The sequence below is a fragment of the Notolepis coatsorum genome (genome assembly GCF_963971535.1).
Source record: "Notolepis coatsorum genome assembly, chromosome: 5".
NCBI classification, from domain to species: Eukaryota; Metazoa; Chordata; class Actinopteri; order Aulopiformes; family Paralepididae; genus Notolepis; species Notolepis coatsorum.
In genome coordinates, this window is record NC_140169.1 from 96,126,034 (window position 1) to 96,143,426 (window position 17,393).

General features: G+C 43.1%; 1 protein-coding gene across 2 annotated transcripts in view; it reads right to left on the reverse strand.

Moving 5' to 3' along the window:
- Positions 1 to 17,393, reverse strand: part of gnpat (glyceronephosphate O-acyltransferase) — a 74,093-nt gene that overhangs the window by 48,539 nt on the left and 8,161 nt on the right. For both annotated transcript variants that reach the window (XM_084313752.1, XM_084313751.1), the window contains exons 3-5: positions 15,120 to 15,296; positions 9,652 to 9,781; positions 8,017 to 8,144 (exon numbers count right to left, since the gene is read on the reverse strand). In XM_084313752.1, coding sequence (XP_084169878.1) covers positions 8,017 to 8,144; positions 9,652 to 9,781; positions 15,120 to 15,296 — 435 coding nt within the window. The remainder of the gene's footprint in view (positions 1 to 8,016; positions 8,145 to 9,651; positions 9,782 to 15,119; positions 15,297 to 17,393) is intronic.

Below are 17,393 nucleotides of genomic sequence, written 5' to 3' on the forward strand. Positions count from 1 at the left end.
CTCGATCCCCATCACATAACTGGGATCTGTTTGCTCCAGTATCATCGCCCAACGGTAAGAGGAGGCTGCCGTGAGTTTCAGCGTTTTTGTTTATTATTATCGATGCAAACTGCTCCGATCTATATATCACCCATACTCAGTGATGCCACAGATTACTTGTAAAAGTAATCCGATTACTGATTACTGATTACTCATTTAAAAAGTAATCCAAGTTACTTTACTGATTACTTGATTATCAGAGTAACTTAGTTACTTTGAAAGTAACTAGGTTACGAAGTCGTCGTCGTTCCCCCAACAGTTTTTTTTAAACGCTTTATTGAAAGTGCATAAATAGTTTTTAACTTGTTTCTCTGCACATAACGTAAATTGTTAAACTAGTGCTTCAGCTTCTGTACCATCAAGTATGGTAAAGCAACAGTCTATGATGCTCACAGCATTAGAGCAGCCAGCCAGTGGTTGTACAACACCAGTGTATCTATTCACATCTAACAAATGCAGGCTGAACTATTCAATTATATCAACTGTAACTATTAAATTGTTTTTATAAATGTCTCTCTATAAACATACAATCAGTCTCTCTTTAACATGTAAATGAACTGTAAATCTGGCAAATAAGAGCTTTTGCTCTGCCACCATCAAATATACATTAATCAATAGGGAAAGAAACAATCTTTCTCTGGTCTGCATCCCCCTTAACAATTGTGTGTATTGAGCTGTACTGTATTGTACCCATTCTGCAATCTGTTAATAAAGTGTTCAATCAATCAATCAATCAATCAATCTCTCTTTTGCTGTTTGGCTGGCCTCCGAGTCCTCCTGTACCTATTCGAAGCGTCGCCTAGTGTTGTGATTCCAGATGCTTTCAATGCAATTGGATGTGCTGTTTTTAGCGGTAGACAGTATTTTGACTGAGGCTACGTTTAAACGAGCGTTTTGGAGTGGAAGTCTGAACAGAAACCGCAAAACGTCTTCTTGCGGTTTCACTTCGTTTAGACAAGCGTTTAACTTTTGGGGTGGAATTCTCAGACGAACATAACAACGGAGCCCTGCTGTCACACGATTGGCGCATATGTCACATGACGTGCTGTGAAGACCCGCCCTACTCTGCCTCTGATTCGCAGACTGTGGATGGGGAATGTGATTGGGCCAAAGCAGAGTCACTCACAGACAGAGAGTCCAGTCACGCCGCGGGGACACATTCTTGTGTAACCCTTTCACTGCCACACCACGTCACTCCATAATAATAATAAGAAAAACAGCTCAAAATGTATTTTTGACTGTCGAAAACGAAATAAAATACTGCATTCCGCCTGCATTATGAATTTATGATGAGATAGTAACGAAATAGTAATGCACAGCCACTTGGACAAGTAACTGCAATCAGATTACTGGCTTTTAAAGATTAACGCGTTAGATTACTATTTTCGGGGAAAAGTAATCAGATTACAATAACGCGTTACTTAGTAACGCGTTACCGGCATCACTGCCCATACTACATAAATCATTTAACGATGATCACGGAATTATAAACGACCCCCCCCCCCCCCTCCGTTCACCCGCGCATGATCAGTCATAACGTTTAGGACCATGTACAGTTGACATTTTTAATATAGCGTGTATCGCAACAAATGGCATTTGATAATGTATATATGCATTTATGCCTATATCTCACGTTCTAGGAATTACTGCAGAAAACGATAAAAACATATTTATATTCTAGACAATATTTTTGTATGAATGTGTGAATGAAAAAGTAAAACATTCATACATCCTGAACGATAGATAATCGATGTTGAATGGGCCATAGTAATGTCAATTTAGCAATACAATTTAAAAAGTTATAGGCCTGCAAAGAAGGTAAACATCTCCATAGGCTTAGAGTGGTGGCAGTTATCAAACATTGATGGATATAAGCGTGGCAGAGAAAGTGTTAAGGTTTTCAGTTTTCAATCCATAATAAGTTAACAGAAAAATAAGTACACAACCACATTATTTCAACCTAATAAAACTATGTTTATTGTCATTGTTTTAAGAACACAAGTTGTGGTAATACTCACATTTTGAGTAAAAAGAAATGGCGTTGCCCTCTCCCTTTTAACATGTGCAATGTTAAAATGAAATAGAAAAATAAAGAATACAATTTGTTGATTAACACTTTGACCGCCAAGGACGCCTAAACTCGTCATTCCCCGCCATGCTAATTCTGCCAATGACGGCGTAACACGTCATTGAGATCAATATTTCAAAAATCTGTGATCGCAATCATATTTCTCCCCCGGAGACTTGAGATCTACTGTTGATCCCCTCTCAACTCTCCAACGGTTCAAGAGCGCCATCTGGTGGCCGATCGGCGGATCGCCCAAACCGGAAACGGAAACTGGTGCTCATCCAAATTCGGTCCGATCACTCGCTATAGGTCCCGGGACTCGAGCGCGACACAATGGATAGTGATCCGTTACCAATAACTCGATAAACAACATGATTTGGACGTATATACTATTATACAACCTGGAGATGGATCGCATATTTCAACATCCCATAATAGGAATATTTTTGCTCCACGCTCATCGCCCAACGCTACGAGGAAGCTGCGGTGAGTTTCAGCGTTTTTTTTTTACCGTGTTCGATACAAACTGCTCTAATGATCATATCACCCACAATAGATGAATCATCTAACGTTGGCCACGGAATTATAAACGACCCCCCCCCCCATCCGGTCAACATCAGATGATAAGTAGTAACTTCTAGAAGCACGTCCATTTGACATTTTTTATCTCGCGCAGATCGCTATCAAACTGTATTTGTTCATCAATATAATGCATTTAGGGCTATAAATCACGTTCTGGAGAATGCTGCAGAAAACGATAAAAACATATTTATACTTTAGACCGTATTTTAGTATGAATATGTGAATGAAAAAGTATAACGTTCCCACATCCTGAACGATAGATAATTGACATTGAATGGGCCATAGTAATGTCAATTTAGCAATACAATTAAAAAAGTTATAGCCCTGCAAAAAAGGGGAACTTCTCCATAGACAAATAGAGCTGGCAGAGAAGGGTATAATGATGTACATAAGCCTGGCGAAGAAAGTGTTAATCCCACTGGTCACAATGGTGACCGTAATAATGTTTTTGTTATAAGGCTCTGAAAATGTTACTGAATGATGCATCAATGTATTTCCAGCTAAATTGAAATAATAAAGGGTCTCAATTAAATATGTGTAGTGTCACATGACCAGAACACAGCTCAGAACACAGAACACAGCTTAGAACACAGCTCAGAACACAGAACACAGCTCAGTCGTCGCAAGGTTTAACTGAGGCTTAACATGATGGCACACACACACAAAGCACACCCTCCTCCTCCAATCCCTCCACCGGAGCAAGGCCAGAGAGAGAGAGAGAGAGCACGCGTGCCTAGGGTTGCAGACCCCTGATCTAGCAGATCGACGTCAAATAATTGGAATATTTTTCCTCCAGTCTCATCGGCGAACGGTAAGAGGAATATAACGTTATTTTCAGCCCGATTGTTTATTCATTTCACGGCAATCCATCTGATCAACGTATCAACCCATAGTAAAAAAAAGACGCTACTGACTATCAAGGAATTATAAACGACCCCCCCCCCCCCCCTTCACGCATGATGAAACAATGTATACCGATCATATACATTTGAATTTTTTTATATAGCGTGTATAGGAAAGAAACGCCAATCGATAATCTATCATATGAGTCAGGGCCTATAACTCGTGTTTTAGGAATTACTGCAGAAAACCTTAAAAACACTTATATTCACGACGGTATTAACACGACAATGTATGAATGAAAAAATATAACGTTCCCACATCCGGAACGATAGATACCCGATGTTGAATGGGCCATAGTAATGTCGATATAGCTATAATATTTAAAAAGTTATAGCCCTGCAAAGAAGGTAAACATCTCCATAGGGTTATAGCACTGGCAGACTGGGCCCAAGGATGGGTACAATGCATGGCGGACAATGTGTTAAAATAGCGCACCTCTCAGCTGCTTCTATAGAAAGTAGGTTAAAAAGAAATCTCTCTTTTTTTTAAGCTACTTTCTATAGAAGCATCTAAGAATGAAGTGAGCGTGTGTTATTGGAATGATTGATTGATTGAAAATGTTATTAATGTCCGCCTTGTTTCGAACTGGTTATGCTTTGGCCCTCTTTCGAAGTCGGTTATGCTTAGAGTTTGGAATCAGGGCTGGTGGTCTATCGCCCTGCTCTAAAGATAAACTCTAAGCATAACCGACTTCGAAAGAGGGCCTAAGCATAACCAGTTCGAAACAAGGCGGACATTAATAAAATGTTCAATCAATCAATCAAACCAATAACACACACTCACTTCATTCTTGCCTTGAAACAGCGCACCTCTGAGCTGCTTCCACACGGAGGCAACTTCTCTTTTTTATTTTTTTTGGAACAACTTTTTCTGCGGATGGTTGTCAATAAATCTTCAATTAATGTGTGTTTATTGTATAGCAATAAGGTTGGATGAATTCGGCCATTGTATAAAAGCATTACCGGTACATCACGCGACAGAGTGTGTTATAGAAATTAGATCACGCCTATGGGGGTCTAACGACCCTCGGCTGTGCCTCGGGCCTAACAACCACCCATAGGCGTGATCTAATTTCTATAACACACTCTGTCTTGTGATGTAATGCTTAAGTAATAATAACCTATAATTAGAGCTCTGTAGTATGAATTAATTTGAACATAGCATAAAGAATTGAAAAACATGACCTCAAATCGAAATTCATACTGTATACTGTAGAGCAGTGGTGCCCAACCAGTCGATCGTGATCGACAGGTAGATCGCGGGCTGATTTCAAGTAGATCTCGATTAATAAAATTAGCCTCTCCTTGTTAACTACAACAAGCAATGCTGTTTGTTATTTAAGATGAGGTCGGACTCGGCACTGACAGATTTGTGTTCATTATGCTGCTTTTATAAAGCCTCAAATGACGGCTTACAATATACAATTTTGGCTAGTAAAAATTAAAAAGTAGATCTTGGTTCAAAAAAGGTTGGGCACCCCTGCTGTAGAGTCTGAAAACGTCTATCGTTAACTTACAACCCTAGTTATTATTGTTGGATGTTGTCGGGTTCTGTGGTTTTAGCTGTAGTGGTTTGTTCATTGTTAGTCTGACATAGCCATACCTCTCTCCACACTATGTTATTAATTTCATTGATTGATTGATTGATTGATTGAATTGATTGATTGAAAACGTTATTAACAGATTGCAGAATGGGTACAGTACAGTACAGCTCAATACATACAATTGTTAAGGGGATGCAGACCAGAGAGACTTTCGTCTCGTTTACATCAGGGTCCCCCATTTTCAATTCATCATAACATATATGACACACACGACATACAGATAGACGGTACTGCTACATCTATACATTATGACATACCAGATTTGCAAATACAGTACTGTTTGTGATACAAAAAGAGTCCAGAAAAGAGAGTATATACATTTGACGTAGAAACTGTACATTGGAGGAGGTTGGGTAGGTGGGGTGCGGTTGGGTGGGTGGGGGACTGTACATTGGAGGTGGTTTGGTGGGGGGGGGGGGGGTGTTGGGTAGGAGGGGTGGGGGGGGGGGGGGGGGCACTGTACAAGCAAAACTGTACATTGGAATATTGACAAAACCATACTTCATTTACTGTACATTGTAGGGGGTTGGGTTAGGACATCTACAGGGGCCAGTTTCGAATAGCAGTCTCCCGTAGGTGTTCTTTGAGAGTGGTTTTGAAAGTGGGTAGTGATTCACATTCCTTTACAGCTTTGGGTAGGGTGTTCCACATTGATGTGGCATAATTGCTAAACGTGTTTAGTCCCTTGTTTGAGCCGAATCTGGGTTTAACATGATTTGTGGAGCTCCCTCTGGTGTTGTGATCGTGGTATTCACTGACCTTTGGGAAGTATTTTGACATGTACATGGGTACCTTGGTTGTGTAGTGTATCTTGTAGACCAGGCCCATTGCAAGTTGCTGTACTCTGTCGTCTACTCTAAGCCATCCTAGGTTGTCAAAGTGGGCAGGGGTGAGGTGGGTTCTAGGAGTAAGGTCAAGCAGTAGTCTGACCAGTTTGTTTTGAGATGTTTGTAATTTTGTTTTTAGCGCCTTTGAGGTGCTTTGGTACCATGAGGTGCAAGCATAGTCGTAGTACCCTTGAATGAGTGCTCCTGCCAGAGTCTTCAGGGTATTCTTGTTTACCAGAGAGGAGATCCGGTACAAGAATCGAGTTCGTTGGTTGACTTTTTTTTATTACATTGGATGCCATTTTGTCACAGGAAAGATTAGCCTCTAGGATGGAACCCAGGTAGGTAATTTCATCTTTACTTGTGACAATATTGTCACCCACTGTAACTGAGAAGCTGTCGGTCTTGCTGAGTTTGTTATTTGAACCGAAGAGAATGGACTCCGTTTTGCCCATGTGTAATGATAGTTTGTTATCAGCGAGCCATATGCAGATTTTGCCTAGTTCCGAGCTGAGGGTTTTTTCAACCTGTAACTTGTTCTTGTCAGAGACCAGCAGGGCTGAGTCGTCCGCAAACAAGAACAAGTTGCAGTCACAAGCTGACGACATGTCATTTGCATAAATTAGGAACAGTAGCGGTCCCAGTATGCTTCCTTGTGGAACACCACAGCTCACTGGGAGGGGGGGGGGGGGGGGGGGGGGGGGGGGTACCGTTTATCTCCACCATCTGTTCTCTCCCCTACAGGTAGGATTGCATGCAGCTCACTGATAGACTATCAAAACCAATTGCTTTTAGCTCGTCAATCAGAATGGTGTGATTGACAGTGTCGAAGGCCTTTTGTAGGTCCAGCATGACCATGCCGCAGTATTTGCCCGCGTCCACCTCTTGTTTGATGTGGTCGTTTAAATAGAGAAGGCATGTGTCAGTGGAGTGGGATGTTCTGAGGCCAGATTGGAATTTCGTAGATTAGATTTTTTTACACGAGGTACTTTTTGACCTGTTCGTATACTATTTTTTCCATGACTTTCGAGATGGAGGTAAGGATAGAAACAGGGCGGTAGTTGCCTGGGTCTAATTTGCTGCCCTTTTTGTGCAGGGGTGTCACTCTACACTACGTTACTAGTGCTGTGCCAGTGTCGGAGAGAGGTCTGGCTGAACCCATTATCATTCCGCTATAGGGAAAAACACTAGTTTGAATTCTTTAAACCAATCACAATCATCCTGTGCGGTGCTAAGCCCAGGATGCAGCAACGATAGTGTTGCAGATAGCGAAAGGGGAGAATTCTGACTGAAATAGTCTATGCTTTCACTGTCTACACTGCCTTACACATATTAGCTAGTGAATCATAACTACCGACCTCAAACTATATAGTCTTCCTTTATAACTTTGTATGATAGCATGCACAATAATGTTGTATACACTGTATATATATATATATATATATATATATATATATATATATATATTAGGGGTGGGAATCGCCAGAGACTTCACGATACGATACTATCGCGATACTTGCGTCACGATAGTATCGCGATACTAAATATATGGCGATACGCTGAGTATTGCAAGAATTTTCTTTTTTTGATAACATTTAATTTATTACCTTTTTTCAACTGCAAAGTAAAACTTTGTCAACATTCAGTTCAGTCTGTTCATCTCACTTCAATCATTTTTATTGCAGAACATGGTATTTTCTCAAGCAGACAGATGTAAACACTGTAATCTGTGTTGCATGTACCTGACAAACTGAACTGTTTGTATTACAGTCATATTCCAACTTAACTGAATGCACATGTGTGTGTGTGGACTACTGTACTATTACAGGTATTGAAATGAACAATGCAACTTCCTTTTTTTATGAATAATTAAATATCGATACTAAGCGTCCCTGTATCGATACAGTATCGCCACGCAAAGTATCGCGATACTACTACGTATAGATTTTTCCCCCACCCCTAATATATATAAATAAAAACAAAGTTCTCCTTACCCTGAGAATGGTCTTGACATACTCTGAGAAGACGGCCCAGTAGAGCTTGTCTCCGCCAAACGAGCGTCGGATGAAGAAAGCTCCAGACATACGCAGCATCTCTCCCACAAACTTCATCGCCATGAAATCTGCAAAAGAGATATTAGAAAGTGAATAGCGCAATATTAGCCAAATAATAGAGATATTAGACAGTGAGTAGATATATATTAGACAGTGAGTAGAGAGATATTAGACAGCGAGTAGAGATATTAGAAAGTGAGTAGAGAGAGATATTAGACAGTGAGTAGAGAGATTAGACAGTGAGTAGAGAGATTAGATAGTGAGTAGAGATATATTAGACAGTGAGTAGAGAGATTAGACAGTGAGTAGAGAGATTAGACAGTGAGTAGAGATATATTAGACAGTGAGTAGAGAGAGATATTAGACAGTGAGTAGAGAGATTAGACAGTGAGTAGAGATATATTAGACAGTGAGTAGAGAGAGATATTAGACAGTGAGTAGAGAGAGATATTAGACAGTGAGTAGAGATATATTAGACAGCGAGTAGAGAGAGATATTAGACAGTGAGTAGAGAGAGATTAGACAGTGAGTAGAGAGAGAGATTAGACAGTGAGTAGAGAGATTAGACAGTGAGTAGAGATATATTAGCCAGTGAGTAGAGATATATTAGACAGTATGCAGACTTTCTGCAGAGCCAATTCCTGGCATCTTGGTGGTTGAGGCGGCTGCGTATTTTTATTTAATCAAAGAAAATTCTGAAAATAACGTGCGTTCTTGCGTGTGAAGAAACGATGACGTCTCGTTCATTCTAGGAGTACGTCTGGTGTCTGGTATCATGCACCAGACCATAGTGAGTGGTGTGTTGAAGGGCTGGTGCTCTCAGTTGGTTCTATAACTCACTTATTTACTAGAAAAATAGACAGAATTTTAAGAAAATGTTGTCCAACTTGCTCTACAGACCCAATATATCAAAATAAATATGTCAAGACTATTGAATACTTTTTGAAGGGAAAATACACTGCAATCAGCTACTTTCTCATTTTCCAGACAAGAAGAAAATCATCTCAGAATAGGTGCAGCAACTGCGGGGTAGGCTTGCCGTGGTAGTCGTGTGCGTTTTTACTGTATATATATATATAAATAAAACCCATTCAGTTATTTTCGCTCATCATTGCCCACATTCATCTAATAAAAAAAAACTAAAATTTGTAAAAGACTATAAGTGTGTTATCAATAGGATTCGGCAATCATTCATATTTAAACTCTGCAGCAGCGAAAGCTTGACTGGAGAGGAGGTCAGAGGACAAATCAGCAACGGCTGCAGCTACATTGATCCATCAGATAGAAAATTTACACAAGGCATCACTATCCGTTGGTTTATTTTTTAAATAGAACCTAACGTCAACTCTGTCTGTCCAAAAAAATCGATACTAGTCATTGAGAATGAATTAAAAACAGACCGACAGACACAGCAAATCAATGTAGCCGCATAACATTAAATTAAATTAAAATAAAATACAGATATTGTACCGGCATTGTGTAAAATGTCCGGTGTCACCGATAATACTGGTGTTGTCATGAGTTTGTGGGAAATTTCACATCACCGTGGCAACCCTAGTAGTGGGTGGAGCTTACCCATGCCGGCTGCGATGACGGGCAGCTGCAGGTCGTAGGTGTACAGGATGTATGACATCAACAGGAAGTCCAAGTAACTACGGTGACTGGGCAGGAGGACCACAGGGTGCTCCTGGATGGCCTGCTGGAGCTAGACACAGAAACAAGACAGGTTAGGAGTCTCTCTCTCTCTCTCTCTCTCTCTCTCTCTGGCGAGTCAATATATGGTTTAACCCCCAAAAAATTGATACAAAAGGTTTTTCAATGGATTCTGGTAGTATTGGCTATATCTCAAATTAAGAAAATGGTGCAAAGGATTTCTCAACTGATTCTGGTACCTCTGGGCATGCTCACTAACATACTAAAAATCTAGGAAAATACACCTTCCAGAAAGGCTTCATTTTCAAGATGGCGTCCAAAATTGCGGCTGGCCAAGCTTAAAATGGCTATATATATATGTCAATATAAAAATTATATAAATGTTTTTTTCATTTGATTCTGGTACCCCAAGTACCCCTAGACATACTTAGGAACATACTAAAGTTTTAGGGAAATACACCTTCCGAAGAGGCTTAATTTTCAAGATGGTGTCCAAAATGACGACTGGGAGCTTAGAATGCCTGTATCTCAAATGGGAAAACATTTCTAAAGGATTTCTAAACTGATTCTGGCACCTCTATACATTAATAACGAGCAAAATATCTAGCTAAATATATCTGCTAGGAATGCATCATTTGCATCATCAAAATGGCTGCCTGTAGCTTATTTTGGCTAAAATTAAAATTGGTTATTATATTCAACCTAGAAAGCTGGCTTTGGTGTTGAACACAAAATAAATGACCCACTTATTGTGGTCTTTAGGCCTACTCATCATCATCTTCAGGATCCTCTGGGAGAAACTTGTTATGTGGATTGTCACATTCATGAAGTTGACATGGTCCACAGACAGTAGTACAAGGTAGGGCTGGGCGATATAACGATAACGATAAATATCGCGATATATTTTAATAATCGATATCGAATATCGAAATTAAATTTTTTTTTTTTACCTGCAACAGGGCAGTTTTAAAACCAGAGCCAGTGGACATACTTGTCTTTCTTGCCTGCAACTTAAAGTAATGGCTTTGCTTGTCCAAATGACAATACTGACCAAATTCAGATTTCTTTTTCTCTTGTCCATTTATTTTGTTTGCTTTCTAATTTAAAATACATTTTGAAACCGTCTGTACACAGTAGGCTATGTGTGCTAGCAGAACTAGACTCCAGTCACGAGTCACAGTGCACATGTGCGGTGGTTTGTCCACCAAAAAAGCGCCAAAAGATCGAAAATAAACTAGCAGAGCCAAAACTGTTCAACTCCTCTGGAGCCACAGCCAGCAGAGAAGCCGGTTTACTTTAGCTTTTAAACCAGCTGCAGCCTGAGAACTGGAGTGTGAGGGGATGTAACACTAAAGATGGCGTCAATGACAAAGAATTGCTGCAAAATAAACATACATCCGTTGTTAAAAAAAAAAAAAAATGTTTTTTTTTTTTTTTTTTTTTATACTTATAACAATTCGATAATTATTGATATCGAGAAATAAAAAAAAATTATCATATAGTTATCGCGATATGATTTTTTTCCATATCGCCCAGCCCTAGTACAAGGTAGTCCATATTTTCTGCATGAGCAGCGAAGTGTCTTGCAGGCAGTGGTACAGTTACAATGAATGACCTTCAAGAGACTGTCTGGAGCAGCATTCATTGTTGACATGAGTGGGACAAATCTATTGTCCTGCAGGTTCCAGCCCCAGTCTAGAGCATCTATACCATCATCTGTTCCCATCCAGACCATGACCTGGTAGTATGCTCTACGACAGTGGAATTTGGTAGCAGATTCAGTTGGTGGTAGACGTTCAGGTGTTACCGTTGATGAAGCTGAGACAACCTTCTTGCTGAAAATGTTATATCTCATTTTTGCAAGCGAATCTGTGCACTTTCCACCAAAAAAGACAGCCATTGCTTGGCACCCAAGGTCATCGATCACATCTGTTGTCTGGTTTGGTACAGTGAATGCATTGGCACAAGCCTGAAGGACAGGATCCCCTTTTACAAGTTTTTGGAATGCTGTCTCTTTGCCAACTCCGAAGATCCGGGAAGTTGTGTCACAGCCAGTCACAGCATGGATGAACAGCAACTGAGAACACACATCCTGTCCGAGTACTTCTTTCAAATGGTTTATGGCGTACACTTTAAAACTGCCATCAGCTTTCGACTTGTCTGATCTGAAATAAAGGCCCTTGCTGTCGTGGTGTGAAGAAGAGATGATCCCACTGCGGCCCTTACTATGTCTACATCAGCATCTACAAGTGAATTGACCACAGTGCAATCCCGTTCTTTCAGTTCATCACTTATCATGTGGATCAGTTTCTGTTTATTCAGATCTCTTGACAGGAACTCCTCCTTCTTACCTGAGAACTCTTGTCTCAGCAGTGAAGTTGACAATGGGATGAATATTGTTTCCTCTTCTTTGATGTGTGTTGTCTTTAATGGATGGCCCATCCTCATAGCCATCAAACACAATGGTTGTAGCTGAGCCATAATGTTGGATGGTGAAGTCTGCATATGACTGTGCAATTTTACCATAGCTTTGTCCGTGCTTCCATTGTATTCGGTGAAGGAGTGAACCACCATCAAGAACATAATGCTCCGTTTCTGGTACAGAATCTAGGATTGCATCACTTGCATGATCACAGATCGCGTGCGCTAGTTGTGGTTTATCAGCTTTGCGGAAGACGTTTCCGGCTTCAAAGAGGGCAGGAGGGAAAGGACTGAGTTCGTAACGCATAACCTCCTCCAATGACAGCTCTCCAGTTTGGGAGACAATAAGGAAACGTTGAAAAAGAAGTGCAGAATCAATGATTCGATCAGGAGCAACCTTGATAGACGATTTTTGTCCAAGGGTTATGGCTTTATCCTTTCTACTAAATGAAAATGTGAATGCCGGCTGTCCGATCATTTTGTGCATGATGTTGCGTCCAACAGAGTCATAATCATGCACGTTCACTCCATCCTCAGCGACAACACCTGTAACAACATTCCTTAAAGAAGAGTCTGGAGAGAAAGGTGAACATATAGCAAGTTTTGAAGTGATCTTCTCCAGGTCAGCAGCATCCCTTTTCATCCTTGCCTCTGTTGAATCCTTGTGCTGTTCTGATGTTGTGTATGTCTGGTTTGAGAACTCCTGCATTGCGGTGTTATACTCTGATGTTATGCCCTTTGACATTGTCCAAAGGGATCTCTGATTGTCGGTCATTCCACTTCCATGTGTCATCCCTCCTGTAGTCTTCAATGACCTCATCAATGTTGTTTCGATTACAAGATCTGAGCTGAGGCCTGCCCATGATTGGCTGCTGCGACGGATAACATGAAAACCCTTTTCAAATTGTCTGAAGACATCTGGGTGGTTGATGTGAAGCTGACTCATCTCTTGGACATAAAAGTGTGCCGATTTCAAGTAATTGTAATGCCCAGCCGCAGCGAATATCGGCATGCATTCAGAACCAGCGCGTAGGTGCAAAAGCCAGGAACCTGTGCGATCTGTTGTTATCAGTGACCTAGCAACTTCTAACATGTGTTGGTAATTTAGCCACAACTGACTAGTTTTGGATCTAGCACACAGTTCCATCTTCCTTTTTCCCAGCTCTTCATTTATTGTAATGAGGGTCTCTGATGTGAACACTGTTTCCAATGGGCATTTCACCCTTAACTATTGAGGTATACATTGCTTCAGACTGTTCAACCATTGCTGCAAATTCATGACTATCATCTACCATTTCTGATATTATCATGCGGTTAAGACATTTGTCAACCAGAAGATGGCCACGGAATGCTCTCTGAACTGATTTGCCTGTCATCATATGGGCTACTGAGTTCTCCCCATAGACTACCCCTAGATTTTTAGTATGTTCACAAGCATGTCTAGAGGTACCAGAATCAAGTGAAAAATCATAGTTATATATTTTTTTCTATTGAGATATATAGCCATTTTAAACTTGGTCTGCCGCCATTTTGGACGCCATCTTGAAAATTAAGCCTTTCTGGAAGGTGTATTTTCCTAGATTTTTAGTATGTTAGTGAACATGCCCAGAGGTACCAGAATCAGTTGAGAAATCCTTTGCACCATATTCTCAATTTGAGATATAGCCATTTTATATCTCCACCGCCATCTGGACGCCATCTTGGAAATGGCGGCTTTCGGGGGGGTCGATTTTGGTCGACTTTTAGTAATGTTATTTAGCACGCCCAATACTATCGGAATCCATCGAAAAACCTTTTGTATCAATTTTTTTTTGGGTTAAGTGCCTTGGGTTAATGGTAAAGCCTTTTATCTCCCTCCTCCCTCCCTCCCTCTGTCTGTCTGTCTGTCTGCTCACACTCTGGACTCCCTCCTCCCTCCCTCCCTCCCTCCCTCCCTCCCTCCCTCCCTCCCTCCCTCTGTCTGTCTGTCTGTCTGCTCACTCTCTGGACTCCCTCCTCCCTCCCTCCCTCCCTCCCTCCCTCCCTCCCTCCCTCCCTCTGTCTGTCTGTCTGTCTGTCTGCTCACTCTCTGGACTCCCCCCTCCCTCCCTCCCTCCCTCCCTCCCTCCCTCCCTCCCTCCCTCTGTCTGTCTGTCTGCTCACTCTCTGGACTCCCTCCTCCCTCCTCCCTCCCCCCTCCCTCTGTCTGCTCACTCTCTGGACTCCCTCCTCCTCCTCCCTCTGTCTACTCACTCTCTGGACTCCCCCCTCCCCTCCCTCCCTCCCTCCCTCCCTCCCTCCCTCTGTCTACTCACCCTCTGGACTCCCTCCCTCCCTCCCTCTGTCTACTCACTCTCTGGACTCCCTCCCTCCCTCTCTCTGTCTACTCACCCTCTGGACTCCCTCCTCCCTCCCTCCCTCCCTCCCTCCCTCCCTCCCTCCCTCCCTCTACTCACCCTCTGGACTCCCTCCCTCTGTCTACTCACCCTCTGGACTCCCTCCTCCCTCCCCCCCTCCCTCTGTCTACTCACCCTCTGGACTCCCTCCTCCCTCCCCCCTCCCTCTGTCTACTCACCCTCTGGACTCCCTCCTCCCTCCCCCCTCCCTCTGTCTACTCACCCTCTGGACCTCCCTCCTCCCTCCCCCCCTCCCTCTGTCTACTCACCCTCTGGACTCCCTCCTCCCCCCTCCCTCTGTCTACTCACCCTCTGGACTCCCTCCTCCCTCCCCCCTCCCTCTGTCTACTCACCCTCTGGACTCCCTCTCTCCCTCTGTCTACTCACCCTCTGGACTCCCTCCTCCCTCCCCCCCTCCCTCTGTCTACTCACCCTCTGGACTCCCTCTCTCCCTCTGTCTACTCACCCTCTGGACTCCCTCCCCCCCCTCCCTCTGTCTACTCACCCGCTGGACTCCCTCCTCCCTCCCCCCTCCCTCTGTCTACTCACCCTCTGGACTCCCTCCCTCCCTCCCCCCTCCCTCTGTCTACTCACCCTCTGGACTCCCTCCTCGTTAACACAGATGTGTCTGAGCAGGGTCTTGAAGATCTTGCTGAAAGCGAAGGCTAAGAAGCGCACAGTGCTGAGCTGCTGACGGTGAGCCATCTCCTCCAAGATGGAGGACGCCTCGTCCCGCACCACGTCCACCGCCTCGCCCATCTCCCTGGACACCTGGACGGTTCACCGTCAGAGAAGAGTCTTAATTAAAGTGGTAAAAAACAATCCTAATCTACTGGCGATAAGGGATCATTGCTGTTGTGCCGGATGATGTTCCCTGGAATGTCCTGCCAGACACCAGTGTTTTAGAACAGGGGTTCCCAAAGTGGGGGTCGCGACCACTAGAGGGGTCGCCAGATGATTTCCCAAAAAAAATTTAATGTTATGCAGTAATGCCATCACAAACACTGGCATTTAAAGGGTACAAATAAAACAATTCCTGCACCAGAAGGAAATTAAGTCTTTGTAACACAACATTTCCTGGTGGGGGACCCCCCGCTTAAAAAGTGGCCTGACTGGGGCTATATTTCGCACTATATTTCCTGGCCTGAATAATTTCCCCAGTCCGGCCCTGGTTAAAAGCCTCCAATGCTTATTAGTGTGTGTGCGTTTGAACGTTTGCATGTTTCAACCATACATTTCCATTTATACATTAAAAAAAAATTATATACCTCCTATAATAGTGGGGGGTCGCAGCTATCTGACACTGTTATTTCGGGGGTCCCGGCCTGAAAACGTTGGGAACCCTGGTTTTAGAACAGCTGAGAACACATTCATAGCCTTTGTCCAGGTAGAATCACTATTGTGTTATATCAGTTGGCGATAGAGTGGCAAAATAGACTCTTCCCTACTGTAGGTATCAGTTTAACTAGCGTAATGTTTAAGGCTCATTTTCATTGTTCACAACTTGTATTTTTCTGAGCTAAATAATAATAATAATAATTAATTTAATTTATATAGCGCTTCTCAATAACCCGAAGTTGCTGACAATAGTCGGGAGCAAGAGTACAAACAAAGAAACAAAAGCAAAGAAACAAAAACAAAGAAACAACAAAGAAACAAAAACAAAAGGAACATGAGACCATGGGGGGAACAGGGAAGACAGCATGATAGCACAAAAAGACTGGAGACAGACATCAATCAGGTTGGAGGGGGGGGGGGGGGGGGGGGGGGGTGATGGGTGGGGGGGGGGTTGAAGGCAAGGGAGAACAGGTGGGTTTTGAGGCGAGCTTTGAAGGTGGAGAGTGTAGGGGAGTCTCTGATGGACTGGGGGAGGGAGTTCCAGAGTCGGGGTGCAGTACGAGAGAAGGCCCGATCTCCAAAGTTTTTAAGCTTGGATGTCGGGACAGTGAGGGAGGCAGTGGATGAGGACCGGAGGGAACGGGTGGGGCGGTAGGGAAGAAGGAGATCAGTCAGGTAGGGGGGGGGGCAGGCTGTGGAGGGCTTTGAAGGTGAGTAGTGTTTTAAAGTTTATGCTGTGCTTGATCGGGAGCCAGTGGAGGGAGTGGAGGACAGGAGTGATGTGTTCGCGGGACCGGGTGTTAGTGAGGAGGCGGGCGGCTGAATTTTGGACCATTTGCAGTTTATGGAGGGAGCGGGAGGTGATACCAGTGAGGAGGGAGTTGCAGTAGTCCAGGCGGGAGGAGATGAAGGCGTGAATGAGGGATTCAGCAGCAGGGGGGGAGAGGCAGTGACGGATTTTTGCAATGTTGCGGAGGTGAAAGTAGGATATTTTTACGATGGAGCGGACGTGGGGGTCAAATGAGAGGGTGGGGTCAAGGAGGACACCAAGGTTTCGGACTAGGGGGGAGGGGGTGATGGTGGAGTCGTTGATGGTGAGTGTGATGGGTCCGGATCTGGTGAGGGTGGTTTTGGTGCCAATAATGAGAAGTTCAGTCTTGTCACTGTTCAGTTTGAGGAAGTTGTGAGTCATCCAAGTTTGGAGTTCGGTAATGCAGGATTCGATGTGACTGAGGGGTGGGCTGTGGGGGGATTGTGTACTGATGTAGATTTGGGTGTCGTCAGCGTACTGTATATATAGTATCTATAATTAGAGCACTGTAAAGAAATGACTACTCCTTGATTTTATGTTTAGGTCGTATAAAATGCTTCCGATTACATGACATGCCATTGCCCGGGAGATCTGAAGTAAATTTCAGTCTTATATGTTAATTTGCCCAGCTGTGATATGAAGCTAACAAAGCATAGTGCACATATACAGCCTGGAACCAACAAGTTGAGCGAGGTTACGAGGTATGTGAGCTTCTGCCT